Genomic DNA, 16,491 nt, shown 5'->3' on the forward strand with positions numbered 1-16,491 from the left:
TCTGAACCTAACAGATTTGCAATCATGACTACAAGGCAACATAATTAAAATATTTCTCCTCTTCGTGGATTTTCCTCTTGGAGGGGCCTCAGGCAAACGTCAGAGATATCCATAGGGTAAATCATCTTGTGGTTGGCCTCGGCAGGAATGGATGGTTTTGGTTTGAGAAGGAGCTTGGCTGCTGGAGAAAACCCTCAAATTAGAAGCAGGAAGTGAGAAGTCTGCTTCCAAGTCTTCATTGCTGACTCTGTGAGGAAATCCTTCTCCCTCCTTCCTTTCCCTTTCCCCCTTCCTCCCTTCTCTGCTTTCCCCCTTTTTCCACTGAGTGAGATGAAACTATATGTTGGGAATTGTCTGTGCTTACTCCATTTTTTTCTACTTGACATCAAGAATGCCAAGGGAACACACCCAGGGGTGTACAATAAATGGGGGTCTCATCCAGGATTAAACTTGGGGATTGATCAGATCCCAAGGCCTTCTCTCCAACTGTTGAACTTTCTGGCTTCCCCAGCCAGAGCTGCCCTGAGAACTTTTCATCTCAAGCAGGGGATGAATAAGGCAGGACAGAAAGGCACCAATCATCTTCAAACAATAACAAAATCAAAATATAAAGGAAATGGCTTTGGTGTGGATCCTGGCTGTGGCTGTTGTTCTCGGAGAGTTTATTGTTTGGAGAAGACAGTGAAATGTAGACTTTCACAGAAACTGTGTCCACCTGGCCTTTCAGAGGCAGCACAGCGGGAAGACAGACATGGCTAACATTTTAGGCAGACTTTTCTGTGGTTTGAGTGTGTATATGTGTTCGTTATCTGCTCCCCCCACCCCTCCCCATCCTCCTTGTTTTCTCTAAATGTTACGCTGTTCATATTTTGGTGCATTTAGGGATGTGATGGGAATTTTTATTAACCGCTCCTTGAGCTAGAATGTGAGGGACATACAAATAACATCGGGAAAACAGCGGTTAGTAACAAAGCTCCCAGATTAACAGTTTTTCATAATGCGGGGAGAACACCAATGTCTGTTCTGAGCCATTTCCAGGATCCAATCTATAAATCAATCAACCCGTTGGTATTTATTGAATACTTATTATGTGCAAGAGCACTATACTGAGAGCACTTGGGGGCGTTGGAAGATGATCCCTGCCCTTAAAGGAGCTCACAATCCAATGTGGGAAAGGGATTAAAATAAATTAGAGGTAAGGTATGGAATGGGTAGAAAGATCTGTACCTAAGTGTTGTAGAGGTGCCGGGGACAGAGGGGAGGGAGCAGTACTTACACGCTCAGAAGGAAGAACCAAGTCTTTTTGGCACTGATTAGGAAGTGGAAGGAAACATCACCCAGGATAGGGTGAGTGGTGCAGAAACAGGATTGACTTTTATTTCAGTGCAAGCAACATTGTTGCATCGGCCCTCCCTGTGTCTCTGTCCGCCAGTCAGATAACTCTGTTCTTGCTGCATCCCTCCTGCCCTCTGTGACTTTTCAATTATTTTTCCACTTCCCTGCAGTCCCCTGTCCCTTTCGGCTGGTGACGCTGGGATGGAGACAATGTGACTATTATACTGCCATTGGGTTTAAGTGAGCTACCCTGTGTGGAAATGCAGGGTAGCAGCTGGATTTCACTCCTGAATTTTCCCCACTTTTCCTGGGTCCCGTTTCAGGCAACCTCCCTATGGAAGTTTCCCTCTGATTTCTTGACTATGGCCCTTAAGGCAATTCTTCTAATCACAGATGGGGTAAGGCAATCAGTGGTATTTCTTGAGTGCTTACTGTGTGCAGAGCACTGTACTATACTAGGTACAGACTAGATACTAGGTGCTTGGGAGAATACAATAAGACAGAGTTGGCAGATAGGATCCCTGCCTTCAACAGTTTATAATCTAGTGGAGTGCGGAGGTCCTGGATTTGAGGCCAAGTTCTGCCACCAGGCTGCTGTGTGGGCTTGGCAAGTCACCTAACCTCTTGGTTCTTCAGTTTCCTCATCTGCCAAATGTGGATAATAATACCTGCCTTTCATCCTACTTCACATGGTTGTTGTGAGGGCAAAAATGAGATAAGTAATGGGAAGGCTCTTTTGGAATAAAAGCCCTGTACAAAAACCCAGGTACTTTGAGGCAGGCGGATGAGCCCTTCTAGACTGTGAGCCCGTTGTTAGGTAGGGACCGTCTCTATATGTTGCCAACTTGTCCTTCCCAAGCTCTTAGTACAGTGCTCTGCACACAGTAAGCACTCAATAAATACAATTGAATGAATGAGGTTTTAGTTCTGGAAGTGACAGACCTCGTTTTAGAAGGAGGAACTGATGCTAGGATTGATGAGTGTTGTGACTTTCTTTTCACTGATATTCCAATACAGAATTAGGCAAAAGTTTTTTTGTTTTTTTTTTTATTCTGTTTGAACACACCCTAACAAGTCATATCCTAGGTTCCCTGACAGGTTGATGTTTTTCCCTTCCTGTTGAACAAAGTTTAATATGTGATGCTTGTTAGCAGAGGTTATTGATAACAGAAATGCTGACTTTAAGCTCTTTGACACTCCAGATAAACCTATTTTCAATATATTTCTCATTATAACTTGTTTCCCTTTAGGTTGTATTTCCTGAGAAGAGAAGAAGCGGGGCTCAGTGGAAAGAGCCTGGGCTTGGGAGTCAGAGGTCATGGGTTCTAATCCCGGCTCCACCACATGTCTGCTTTGTGACCTTGGGCAAATCACTTAAATTATCTGAGCCTGAGTTCCCTCATATGTAAAATGGGGATTGAGAATGTGAGCCCACTTGGGACAACCTGATCAGCTTGTATCCCCCAGCACTTAGAACAGTGCAATGCACATAGTAAGCACTTAACAAATGCCATCATTATTAATATTATCATTAGGGGAGAGGAGGGAGAGTGAGAGAGGCAAGGCAGACAATAATCTGTTATAAACCCAGTTCTCACCTTGGCCAGAATAAAAATCAATAAAATAATGGGCTCTCTGAAAGTAACACTTTAGAGCAACAGCACTGTGGCATTTTGGTAATGTTGATAATTTCTGGGACTGGCACGGAGTCAGTGTGGCCTAGCGGAAAGGCCACGAAGCTGAGTTCTAGACCTGGCTCTCCTGTCTGCCTTTGGGTTCATCACTAGACCTCTCTGGAACTTGTTTTTCTAATTTGTAAAATAGGGATAGGAACATACCCACTCTATTATCATTAATAATAATGATGATAATAATGATAATAAGAATATAATTTTTTAAGCGCTTACTCTGTACCAGGACATAGATACAAGCTAATCAGGTTGGATACAGTCACTGTCCCACATGGGGCTCAAAGTCTGAAGAGGGTGAACAGGAATTGAATCCCCATTTTACAAACAAGGAAATGCAGGCACACAGAAATTAAGTGACAGTAGGCTAGGGGCAGAGCCAGGATTAGAAGCCAGGTCCTCTGACCCCCTCCCAGGCCCATGCTTTTCCACCAGACCATGATTTAGATTGTGGGCACAGTAAGCTGCTGTGTTTTAAAATGATTATCTTTATCTACCCTGCTTAAGAGCTTGGATTCTATTTTCTCCATTACTACCTAGATAGCAAGGACAGTTGTATTTGAGAGCCTACCTGTTTGTAGAGCACTACATTAAGAGCTTGGGAGAAGAGTACAGTAGAGGTTTGGAGAACTGATCCCCACTCTCCAGAAGCTGACCAACTAACTGGGAAGAAAGGCCCAAAATTTTTTGAAAAATTTAATATGTCCTATTCAAGCCCCCTCACAGCGCCTCCCCGAGATGTTCTCTCTCTCTGTCTCTCTCTTTCTCTCTCTCACGCACACACACACACACACTCACACACCCATAAGTGCTGTGAATCTCACCCATTAATTCATTCATTCATTCAATCGTATTTATTGAGCACTTACTGTGTGCAGAGCACTGTACTAAGTGCTTGGGAAGTACAAGTTGGCAACATATAGAGACGGTCCCTACCCAACAGTAGGTTCACAGTCTAGAAGCAGGAGACAGAGAACAAAACAAAACAAAACAAAACCCATCCAATAGGAGGAGTAAGAAACTTGAATAGCAGAGGAAGTAAACAAAAACAAAACTGCTACAGGAGGCTGAGAGGGCCAACAAGGTCCTAGATGGGAGTTGGCAGGAAGGGCACTGGTGAGCAGAATGATGAATCGGGAGAGCTTCCTGGAGGAAGTGGGCTAATTCTCCTTATGCTGAAATTGACCTTCTGTTTTGCCCAAACAGATCAGAGTGAAGGATTTCATTGTAGGGAAGAGTGCCGGATCCTCGGCCACTCCGACAGGTGCTGGATGCCCCGGAACCCCATGCCCAGCCGGGCCAAGTCGCCCGAGCACGGCAGGAATGTCATCGCCCTGTCCATAGAGGCGACCACTGTGGACACGGAGCCTTACGAAGAGTGTACCACCAAAAGGACTTTTGCCACGTTTGGCAAAGACGGGGGCGACCAACCGGTCGAGGATCGGGCCCCCGCCAAGGCCAAAAGGACAGTCGACCTGCCCCTCTGCAGCCCAAAGGTCAATGGCGCCATCCGGGAGGCGGGGAATGGCTGCGAAGCGGTCAGCCCCACCACATCGCCCCTCCGCCTCAAGAGCCCCCTGTCCACCAAACCCCCGGCGTCCTACAACATAATGCACTGTCCTGCCACCAACCGTGACCTGGAGCCATTTGCGAACAGTGGGCCCTCCCGGCCAACCGAGGCGGAGCCCCGGGGAGCAGACAGTGAAAACATAATGCATGAAATCAACCCGCTTCTGCAAGAATGTCGAGAAAGAGACTCACCGGGAGGGAAGAGATTGAAAGACATAGTACTCTGAACACGGCACAAAGGAAGGAGAAACGATCCGACGACAAGCGCGTATTGTTTTTAATGGCTTTCCGATGGTTCACAAACCGCTGTATTTAAAAGCTTTCCCTAAATGTATCGTTTATAAATGAAGCTATCGTTCTGTGACAATCCCTTTTGTTTCAACAGGCAGCAGGGGTGTTCACTTGGAGCAAATTTGCTTTGGGTTTCTTGTTCACGGGGGCCATTGGAGTGGGGAAATGGTAACACAAAATCAGTCTTGAGAAGTATTCTGTACTAAGTATTTTGAATTTATATATTTTTCTATATCAAAATTATAATATCAAGTACCATTATTTGTAAGAATTCAATTGAAAGCAAACGATCTGGATAGCGTCAGTAAATGCATTAAGTTTTTCGTAGTATAGAGAAGTAATGGCCATTTCTTGTGTACCAGTTTGAAAGAAGCCAGTGGCTTAAAACAGTAACCCGACCAAAAGTTGTTTCTAGAGCTCACGTCCTTGAAAAGCTCACATCTAGAGCTCTTTTGCCGTGGACACCCCTGATTAAGATCCCTTTTGCTGTCACATGCTATCTGTACTATTATCGTATTTGATATTGCAAATTACTGTATGTTTAGTGATGGCAAAAGGCTTTAAGGGTTTTTTTAATTAAAAAAAAAAAACAAATAGAACCAACGGTACCTATGGACCGAATATTGGAGACCAGGGGAAAAACCGCACATTCCCGAACCCTGAGAGCAACGGCTTTATCGTCTCACCCAGGGTATTCCCCTGATCTCAGCATCTTCTTCAGGCGACGACGGATCGTTGTGGAAAGTCTTTTTTGGGTCTTATGATACCTAATTTGTCAGAAATATTGAGCTGAAAGTTTTATGTGAATCAATTTTTTTATTCCGGTTTTCAGGCACCGAAAGTTCCTCCAGAAGATATTGTATTTAGGGTTTAGGCACCACCCCCCATCATCTAAAACGCAGAATGGCTGAATCTACTTAGAGATCTAAATTCTCCTATCTTTAGATGCACACGCACTCCCTGATTCGGTTTCCCAATCATCGCTAGAATTACACCACCTTAGTGCATCGGGAGTTAGAATGGGGAGGATTATCATTTCCTTCTCCCGCGGTCTTCTAAATAACTGTAGAGGAAGCAATATGAAGTGTACACTTAGGAAAAGACTGGTGAAATGTAACAACGTTACTAATCAAAATAATGTGCCTTCCAAATGGAGAAAAATGAAAGTGAGTCTTTTCATAACTAGTACATTTTTGTGTGATGAAAACTTTGAATATGTATGAAACTGTTAAAATATAAATCCATTGGATTTACTTAACAGTTTTTGGGGTTTGTTTTTGGTGTGGGATGGGGCATATATATAAATATATATACGGATTTTTTTTAAACCAAACTGTACATTATTGACTGCTTGGGTGTGTGGTTTTGGTTTTTTTTTTGTTTTTTGTTTCTCTTTTTCAGGTAACTATTCCTTTTTGTTCCTTTTTTTTTCCAAATGAAAAGTATATCCTTACTGCCTAACAGTTCACTGCTATGAAACAAACAAAAACCAACTCACAGGGATCTCACCCCTTCTTGGCCTTGGCACTAAACAGCTGTGTCTTGGAACTGTACTCATTAGTAAAATGTATTGAAATTATGAAATAAATGCAGATAGAAGGCTCCTGGTGCGAGGGCACTTGAATTCCAATGAGCACCAGGCTTTTTTTTTTTTCTGGAGTGAAGGTAGGAAAGTCAAATAGGTTTAAGGTTTCGGTTATTTCTGTGAGAGCTCACGACTTGGTCCATTATTAACTATATTTGATGGGGGTGGCGAGGGGCTAATTTAGAAAAGTTTCCAGCAAAGAACCGCTGGCAAAACTGCAAACACTTCCTTACTAGGACAACTACCTCAATCAAATGTCTCTACAACTAATGGCCCTCTTAAGTGGACCCAGAATGAGTAGTCCACTGTTGCTTTACAAAACTTCAGTTCCCTTTTTCTCAGATTAAATTCTTCAGTTTGTGTTGGGACACAGGTGTGACCACTCTTGAATGGGCTCTGAACAAGTGCTGGGGGGGTAGAAGGCGGGTGCCTGGAAAGACCGAGTTGTCTCCACGGGCTCACACGGCTCCCTGCAGCAGAGCATCACCCAGTTAGATGAGCGGCATCATGGATTTCTCTTGCTTTCTGCAACTGAGGACATCCAGCTCCAATTTGTCCATCTTCCCCATCAAACCGTACTCCCTGTTCTGGCCTATTCTTGTGGGTGGCTCTGTATCTGTCTGGTTGGAGAAAGCCAAGGGCTGGATGCAGGGTAGTTTGGGAGACAGTTCACCCAACCATTTTCTAAAAAATAGCATTCTCTTGTCCCACTCGCTCTCTGACTCCCGGAAACACTAGTGCAGTGTCGGGGCTTCTCAGTTGGACGGGAAGTACCGCTAGTGGTCCAAGACGTGGTTTGAAGCAGGGATAGAATTAACGGGGAGTTTCATTTCCCCTATTCCACTTGCCTGGCAAAGACTAAGGATACCAAAGGGTCAGACCTCAGGAATTTCCCTGGCTGCAAGCATGTGATGTGCCCACCCCTCGAGAGGCGGAGTCCCTTTTGGAAAGGCTGGGGCTCCATTATGTTTCATCTCACTTCCTGTTTAGGAGGTGCTCTTGTACCCAACAGCAGTGACCTAACAACTTGGGCAATTCCTAAGGCCCAAAGCTTCCCACTACCATATACTTTTTTATTTTTTAATTCTGTTTGTTTTCCCAGTTTTGGGAGAAAGAATCAACAGGGAATGGGGAGTTAGGAGTCATTTAAGATAGAGTCTCCTTTTTCCCTGCCCCTGGAAAGAGTAAGGTATGAACCTGTTCAAATTAAGACTCTCTTCAGGCTCCGTCACCGCAAAGGCAGGTATCCACAGAGCCATCAGCCTTATTGCAGAGAGCTCATTGTCAAACCTTGAATACATGTGCAAGGCGTTGAGGGAATGACAAGTTGCAATATTAGACACGCTGATCTTCAATTAAAAAAGTTAAAGGAAAATTAGCCCAAGATCCCCAAATGCCTGACTTTTAGCTTCCTCTCAAGATACTTTATCTTTTTAATACCTTTTTCTCTATCTCTGCTTGGTAATGTGTTACCAATTTGTCTATTTGAAAGTTAGGTATATTATCTCCAAAATGCTAAATTAGAGGCGCTGACTGAAATCGGAAAAGCAAGGTGTAGTCTGGGAGTGGGATCAGGGAAAGGGAAGAGGCACAAGGGGGGGCGTCTGGGATTTGGGGTCAGTAAAGGATTACTGTATATTACAGCAATGTTGATTGTAATTTCAATTCAACTCATGAGAACCACTTTGATACGCACTTTTCCCCACACGTTTATCTTTTTGGCAAACTTGATCCACCTGGGGCAGTAAGAATCTTTATAACTAGTGCTTTTTTGTTGTTGTTGTTATAAATGAACTCAAGAAGCTCATTGTATAAAATCCTAGTGTTTGACTGGTTGGATAATTAGGAATTCATTTCATGAGTCCAGTTGTCTTCTATAGTGAAGTCCATGGCAGCACTTTCTAAAAACATGAGAAAGTAATCTTCAAAGGGGAAAGTTTGGGAGAGGGTGGATTTGCGTGAATAAAACAAACAAAAAAATCACTCAAGGGCATAATGCATTGCCCTGAAGTTGAGACTACGCCTGTTTTATTGTGAGGCTGGAGATGGTCTTTGGGTAACGTATTGTGCCGAAGTGAATTACTTTCAACTAGGAAACAAGTTACCTTTGTAAAGAGCACCTTGTCTGATTAATATGTTTAAATTGCTCTTTGAAAAAAAAAAACACAAAACCCTTATTACCCATGGAAACTCATTGTCTGTCACTGGGGAAAACTGATGAATCTTGTTGGTTCAGCTGCCTTTGCAGCGAAAGATAGTCTTTCATCCAATTTGGGAGTTGCAGTTCACCATAGCGGAAGAGTCAGCTACCACCATTCCAGTGCTGGCGAAGGGGATTTTCCTGGCATCAGCTGATGTTCAGCGAATCTAAACTGGGGTAGAATCTCTAGTGACCAAGGATCAGCCCAGCACAAACTAGATTGCAGCAACAAATACCTCCCTGTGCTGTTTGAATGCTAAGGAATTGGTTGTCTCAAGTCTACAGCTCCTCTACTTGAGAGGATTTGGCCTACTGACACATCACTTTTTACCTCCCGAACCAGGGTGAAATTTCAGTGGGACTCAACGTGGTATGTCTCATCATGCAGTCTCTGTTGCTGATAATATGAAGAATAAATTGTTGTATATGCTGATCTGTATGTTATGTACATTTTCACAGTGATTGAATCATTGTAAAGAAAAAGGAATCACCATTCTGTCTATTTTAAGAAAATGATAAAGCAGCTTTATTAAATTATTACAATTATGTTTCAAATGGTATATCTGCCACATTGTTTCTTTTTATCTGATGGTTCTTTGTTTTCCAACTTAAATGTGTTTTCTCTGCTTCAAGCATTTAATGCATTTTAGTATTAAAGGCAATTATGGAATAAAATGGCAGTTAAGTGTTTGGTTAAATGTGGCTTAAGGGGGCTGATTGCTCCAAGTTGGTTTCAGGAGGGGGTGGGATGCAGCGATGCAGGAAGCCAAAGGGAACTGTTTCAAGGGAGGGGGAAGGTACCACCAGAGATGGACTCCTTGGGCTGCTCCAGGGGACCAGGCGGAGCGGAGAGGGTGGTGAGGTGGAGGGGCCGAGGATGAGTTAGGCTCGTGGCTCCGCAAGGGAGGAGTCCTGGGATTAGAATCGATTAAAATCCGGGCCCGCGGGAGCTGCAGCCGACGGACCCCACCGGTGTTTGAAACAAACGAACAAAAGCCATTCTTGGGAGGGAAAAAAAAAAATCATTTCCAGGTGACTTCCCAGAGCAGCCTCTCTGAAGAATTAATTTAAAAATAGGTGAGAAATGGGAGCGGCGGACGGTTGGGGAAAGAGGAATTTAAAGAGATGGTGACCTGGGTTCATCTATGATGCCTTCAGGTTTGAAAGTAAGCAACAGGAGAGGTTACAGCTTTGCGCATTGCAATGCTACAGTGAAACCTCTGACAGGCTTTCTTTTACAAACCGTTATTTTCAGGGATTTATCACTGGGACTGTGAAAAAATTCACTCTCAGCTGCAGCCTGGCAGAGAAAATTGGAGCCGGGGAATAGAATTTGCTTTTGCTCAGAATTTTGAGCTGATGCGTTTGTTGGGGTTTCAATTATAATAATCCTATATAGTACAGACCAGGCTCTCAGGATAATTAAAAAATTAAAAGGACATTATTTTTTCATTCTTTTCTGGCTTTTATCCTTCTTTTGCATTCTATCATCTATACATCTCCACCCGAATGGATTTTTTCTTTTGGAATGTGACTTATAGATCTAAACTTGCATAACCACATAATAATAATAATGGCATTTGTTAAGATCTTACTATATATCAGGCACTAGGGTAGATGGGGGATAATTAGATAGGTCACAGACCCTGTCCCACATGGAGCTCCCGGTCTAAGGGAGAGGGAGAACAGGGGTTAAAAATCACATTTTATTGATGAGGAAACTGAAGCCCTGAGAAGTGAAGTGACTTGCTCAAGGTCACACAGCGGGGAAGTGATGGAGCTGGGAAGAGAACCCAGGTCCTCTGACTCCCCGTGTCCTTTTCCCACTCTCTTTGTCCTCTTTCCACTATGTCCCACTACTGTTCAAGGCTTATCTTGGCCAAGACCCCCACAACTCCATATGTTTATCCATAATGTGTAAAAGAAAGTCGTTATTCTGGAGATTTTTAACATGACAGGGCTGAGTAAATTCAAGGGACATTAATCTTTCCAGGCCAGACCCCGGCACCACCTTTCAGAACTCTGCTGGTAGTGGTCTTCAGAAGGGAGTCTGGAGAACCCTGATGGGGTTTCAAGAATCTGTCAAACATTTATTCCTGGGTGCTGCAGGCCAGCACAGTTTTGGAGTCAACCTCAGTACATCTTCAAAGCAGGTCCAGACTACTTTATAGATCGAGAAAGAGATTTTTATTGCGTACTGCCTCGATTTCACGATAAGGACGTTAGTCGAGGATCAGGGGAGGTAGGGGGAAGGATGAGGATTGTGGGAGAAGCATGTTTGAACAAGAAATTGAAACCCCAGGCAACTGAAAGATTAAAATTGTCAAAGGGTCTGAAAAATAAATCAGGAAATGCAGCAAAGCCAGTGAGGAAAGAGCAAAGCTGCCCCCAAAGACCCAGGGCTTGGTAGTCAATGCCTGGCTGTTTAACCAGCCAGTCTGATGAAAAAACAACAGAGGCAGGATTCCTGGGTGGGGAGACTTTGAGGAGAAGTGTTGGTATTCCTGGTCCTCTGCAGCCAGGGTCATATCGAGATAGGATCAGAGAGCTGGAAGCAACCTCCCATGAAAATGAGGGTCAGTCTTGGTCTTTCAAGCAGGTGAATGTTAGAACAGATTTTTTTTTTAATAGTTTCTAGTGATGGAAATTTCTCAACCTGGGTAGCTTGCACCGGTATTCAGTCCTCCTCCTTTGTCACATTTAAGTCCACAGTTTCTTGTTTCTCTCTCTAGGGAGATGGGGACCAAGTGGCCAGTTTCTGCACCATAAAACATTCCCCAGATTTGGAAGACATTATTAAGAAAAACCTCAGACTTTACCTCCAGGTTCAACCAACTAGATTCTTTTCATACATGAATCTGAGGGAGAGAAGGAGAAACCTGGGTGAGAACTCTCATTGCCATGGTGTTTAGGAGCCCCCCGCTGTACTGTAGGGATCCCTAAGGGTGGAGTTGAGAAATTCTGCTTCAGGTTCCTGAGAAACTGGGATCTTTGTCCCTGAGATTTACTTCCCGTGTGGGGGTTAAATGATGAAGAGCCTTAAACCTCTCTACTGCTGGAGGAGAGTGCTTTGAAACTTGTCCCAGGGAATTTTGGTTCTCAAACCAGAAGTGATCCCTGGCATTTTCGGGAGGCAGAGCCAAACATGGATCGGAATGTTGTTGGGTCATACCTCTCAGAGTATCATTTTTTCATGGATTGCTCTTCAAATGCTCTCCTGGAGGTCAGTTTCTTGGCCAACAGTATTGACGAGATCAAAGGTAACCAGAGAGGATTCCATACCCTCCCTTCCCTCTGGTGGTGGGGGTAGGAGGGAAATCAAATCCAGAAGGTAACTGAAAATCGTTTGGTTAAACTGCTTCTACTTCACAGAGCATCTCTCAACTCTAGCCCTGGATAGAATTGCAGCAAAATGACTCTTCTCCCGGAGATAGGTTTTCCTTTTATTTTCAAAGGGCTCTCCTCTTTCAAATGTGCCAACAGGGGGTTGGAAATGATGGCTGACCCCTGCCTATACTCCACCCAGGGGCTGGACCTGGATTTCAGTGACCAGGAGCTCCACCCTAACAACGTGCTGGTCTCAGAAAAATGTTCAGTCCCAAAGAAGAAGCACCGGGGGAGACAGGGACACTCAGCAAGGAAAAGAGCAACCCAGATATCCAGTGCATGGCAACACTGATCCAAACAATCCTACTTCCTCAGATCCAAACTCTACAATTTCCCTTTCTCACTACCCTAACAACAGCAACAACAACAATAATAATAATAATTGTGGCATTTGTTCAGTGCTTACAATACACTGAGGTAGATGCAAGATAATAAAATTGGGCACAGTCCCTTTATCACACATAGGACTCAGAATCATTCATTCCATCGTATTTATTGTGCACTTCACTGTGTGCAGAGCACTGTAAAAAGCACTTAAATCGAAGGGGGAGGGAAAACAGATATTGAATCCCCATTTTACAGATGCAAAAACGGAGGCACAGAGGAGCTAAGTGATTTGAACAAGGCCACACAGCCGGTAACTGACAGAGTTGGGATGAGCATCCGGGGCTCTCTGCTGCTCCACTGTTTGTTTTCATTCAGCACCCCTGGTCCCCTGGAGGTGTTCTAAAAGTAGCTCCCAGGACAGTGACACTGTTTGTGTCCCGGGTTCAAGTCCCATCCAGCGTACGGTCCCAACTGTGCAGAAGGTGTGGCAGTGGCCTAGGAGTCCTGCCCATTCCTGTGTTCTACTATGGCAGAATGAGGATGAGTGGGCAATGGTCTTCCCCTTCTCTAATAATGATGGTCTTTGTTAACCGCTTACTATGTGTCAAGCACTGTTCTAAGCACTGGGGTGTCCTAACACTGATTAGTAAGCTAATGAGCTTGGATATAGTGCCTGTCCCACATGGGGCTCATGGTCCTAATCCCCATTTTATGGATGAGGTAAATGAGGCACAGAGAAGTGAAGTGACTTAGAGAGAATATAAGTGACTTGCTCAAGGCCACACAGCAGGCAAGTCATGGAGCCGGGACTAGAACCCTGGTCCTTTTGACTCCCAGGTGCTTCATTCATTCATTCAATCGTCTTTATTGAGAGCTTATTGTGTGTAGAGCACTGTACTAAGCACTTGGGAGAGTACAGTGTAACAATAAACAGGCACATTCCCTACCCACTATGAGCTTGCAGTCCAGAGGGCTATCTACTAGGCCAGTTTACTTCCCTAATATTCTCTGATATTTGCCCTGTCTCGAACAAGTCACCTTAACTTCCCTGTGGATCTATAAAACAGAGGAGAGTATCACTAACCACCCATTACCTCATAGGTCTGTCCTGAAGATTCAAGAGCAAATGGCCTATAAAGTGCACTGAGCATATTTTAAAGTAAGTGTTCTAAGTACAAGCTTATAAATACCATTCAATTTCTTAACCATGTGCATAGATTAAGGGATGTCTCACAGAAACAGCTCTCATTTATATATCATCCATCTATTATTTTTATAACTTTTCCTTTTGAAGTACAGCTGGACTATTTATGTAACCAACCTGGATTAGAAGGCGGTGAATTAGAAAGCGGTTTCACAATGACTACAAAGAGAAGAACAAACAAATATGAGTCACCAAATGCAGAAGGTCTTGTTCCAAAAGAAAAAAAATACATATATGTATATACCGAGAGAGAAAGAGACATGGCCAACTGAAGTATGTTTTCAAAATAAATGGAAAAATACAACGCACAAAATGTACCAGTTTAAAAAAAGCTTGCAAAAAGCTTTCTACAGTCCGCATTGTAAATCCTCAGCCTGTCGGCATTTTGAGAGGAAACTGCAACGTGAGTGTTTCGCCTTAATAGCTACTATAGAGATATCATCTTCCCTTTTCTTCCCTAAGTTCATTTCCTGCTTCGACCTCACCCATATAGTGTTGACTGCCTTACTCTTCAGCTTGTCTGGGACTTGGTCTTCCTTCTCTTTGCAAATACCCTTGACTCCTCCTGAACTCTTTCCAGTCAAGCTTGGTGATTGTCATCCTTGTCTTTGTAAACATCATCATCATCACCACCAATCACCAATTAATGAGTGCCTATTATGTGCAGAACACTGTAGTGTTTGAGAGAGTAAATTATAATGATAGTGGTATTTGTTAAACGCTTACTCTGTGTCAAGCCTGGTTCAAAGTGCTGGGGGAGAAGTGAGATAGTAAGGTCAGACACAGTGCCTGTCCCATACAGGGCTCACAAATCTAACTAGGAGGGAAAGCAGGTATTTAATCCCCATTTTACAGATGAAGGAACAGAGGCCCAGAGATATGAAATGATTTGCCCAAGGCAACATAGCAGATACATGGCAGAGCTGGGATTAGAACCCAGGTCCTCTGATTCCCAGGCCCATATTCTTTCCACTAGACCATGGGGCTCACTGTCCTCCAGGAGCAAACAATCTAACTTCCTGGAGGTAAATTAAGTGCTTAGGGAAGGATAATCATGCTTCAACTTTCCTCATCTGAAAAATGGAGATTCAATATTGGTTCTCCCTCCTACTTAGATTGTGAGCTCCGGGTGGAACAAGGATTGTGTCAGACCTGATTATGTTATATCTACCCCAGGCTTTGTACAGGGCTTGACATATAGCAAGTGCTTAAAAATTATTATTACTATTACTCCAGGCTACTTTGTTCAGATCTTTCAGTGTTCCCCAGTAGCAAAGTAGAAAAATAAAGAAGGAGAACTCCACCTGGTAGTAAGAACCTCTTAGCTGATTCTATGAAAGGAGAGGGTTAAACCAAAGAGTACAGTGCAAAGTAAAGTACATTAATGCTTTTTCAAGATGCCTAAAATGGGTCCCAACCATGTGACTATAAAATACCTGAAAAAACAGTAAAAGCCAGCAAAGTATACACCAATCACCAAATAATATAAAATAATTTTTGTGTGTATGTAAATATTTAATTTTTAAAGTTCTATCTTTTATGTCCCACTTACTAAAAACCCTTTCTGCTAATGTACTAGGGAACTGATATTAGTATTAGATGGAGAACAAGCACCTGTCAAAGTAAGCTTTAATCTCTGTATTCAAATCAGTCAGAGAACTTCAAAGGTTGAGGGGAAGGGGCAGGGTGAAGAAACCAAATTTATCTTTCACTGTGCTGCAGAATCAAAGCATTCTATCCAAGAGAGGGCAGAAATACCAGAAGTCACCTAATCACAAAAATGGGCTAAAAGAAGGGAATTATAATGGGAATCCCTCTTAGAAACCTTCCTCCCCGTGGAACTTGTGGGGCAGATTTCTCTGTCTCTTCACTGACACTTTCCAGTTCACCAACCTTACAGTGAAAAGTCCCCTCTATGGAGAAGAGCATATTCTGGGTTTAGTTCAGTGCCTGCTGGATTCTTTGCATAAGTGGGTAGGGCGATTAATTCAGCCCAAATCATCCAGTTTGGTGTGGTAGTTGGATCATGATCACTAACTCAGCCTTCACAAACCAGCTACTATTTTCCAACTCATCCCCTTTGCCCAAGATAAATCACAATTTTTAACCTGCCCCCTCATCCCTACCCCCAGCGTACAGGCAATCCAGGGAAGTCTGACACAGCTCTCCATGGTTATCGAGATTTCTGGTTGGGGGTTGAGCCCAGGAACCTACCTGCTTGTAGCTGTTTTGCTCTGGAAGCCCCCCCCCCCCCCACAAAAAAACCAGTAACCGTCTCCAGGTCCCTCTCCGATCAATCATCCAGCCTTTTATTTTTTACTGCACTGTTCTGGAAAATCGTTTCACAGCAGTTTAGATTAATTCGGATAAAAAAATCTGTTCGCCCAGCAAACGATATTAACCCCACCACCAATCAAGCTTTAAAAGCTTTTTCCCAAGAAAAATGTTCTCGGAGTATGGAAACTGGGAAGCAACTGCTGGGGATCAAATGAACTCTGAGGAGCAAGAGGAAGCCAGGCCATAACTCCTGAGCTCCGCGGTTTCTGCAGGGGGTCCAGGGCCACCGGTCAGTCCTGGCTGGGGTGGGGGCGGGGGGAGGCCAGAGGTGTGGTGAGCTGAGGTAACAGCTGGAAGAAGTCAGAGGAGCCAGCTCTCAAAGACAACCAAAGTCACCAGTGGGTTTTTCTGCTCACTGCCAGTCCTTTGATGGGGGCACTTGGAGCCAGACTGTGAAAGCTTGGTCGGGGGGCAGCCTTCATGAGCTCTGGGTGATGGATTGGCCTCCAAGGCCAAACTCAACAAGGAAAGACTAATTGCAGTCACGGGAACTCAAAGACGCAGTCTTCTGCATCAGCGTGGCTGACCGCTTGTGGACAGTCGGTCAGTCGTTCAATTGCATTTATTG

General features: G+C 43.9%; 1 protein-coding gene across 1 annotated transcript in view; it reads left to right on the top strand.

The window, feature by feature from the left end:
- The window catches only part of PCDH19 (protocadherin 19), a 142,695-nt gene extending 133,467 nt beyond the window's left edge, over positions 1–9,228 (top strand). Inside the window, exon 9 of the mRNA XM_038747789.1 lies at positions 4,230–9,228. Coding sequence (XP_038603717.1) covers positions 4,230–4,819 — 590 coding nt within the window. The 3' untranslated portion in view covers positions 4,820–9,228. The remainder of the gene's footprint in view (positions 1–4,229) is intronic.
- The last annotated feature ends 7,263 nt before the right edge of the window (positions 9,229–16,491 follow it).

This window comes from Tachyglossus aculeatus, chromosome 6, assembly GCF_015852505.1.
Source record: "Tachyglossus aculeatus isolate mTacAcu1 chromosome 6, mTacAcu1.pri, whole genome shotgun sequence".
Classification (NCBI taxonomy): Eukaryota; Metazoa; Chordata; class Mammalia; order Monotremata; family Tachyglossidae; genus Tachyglossus; species Tachyglossus aculeatus.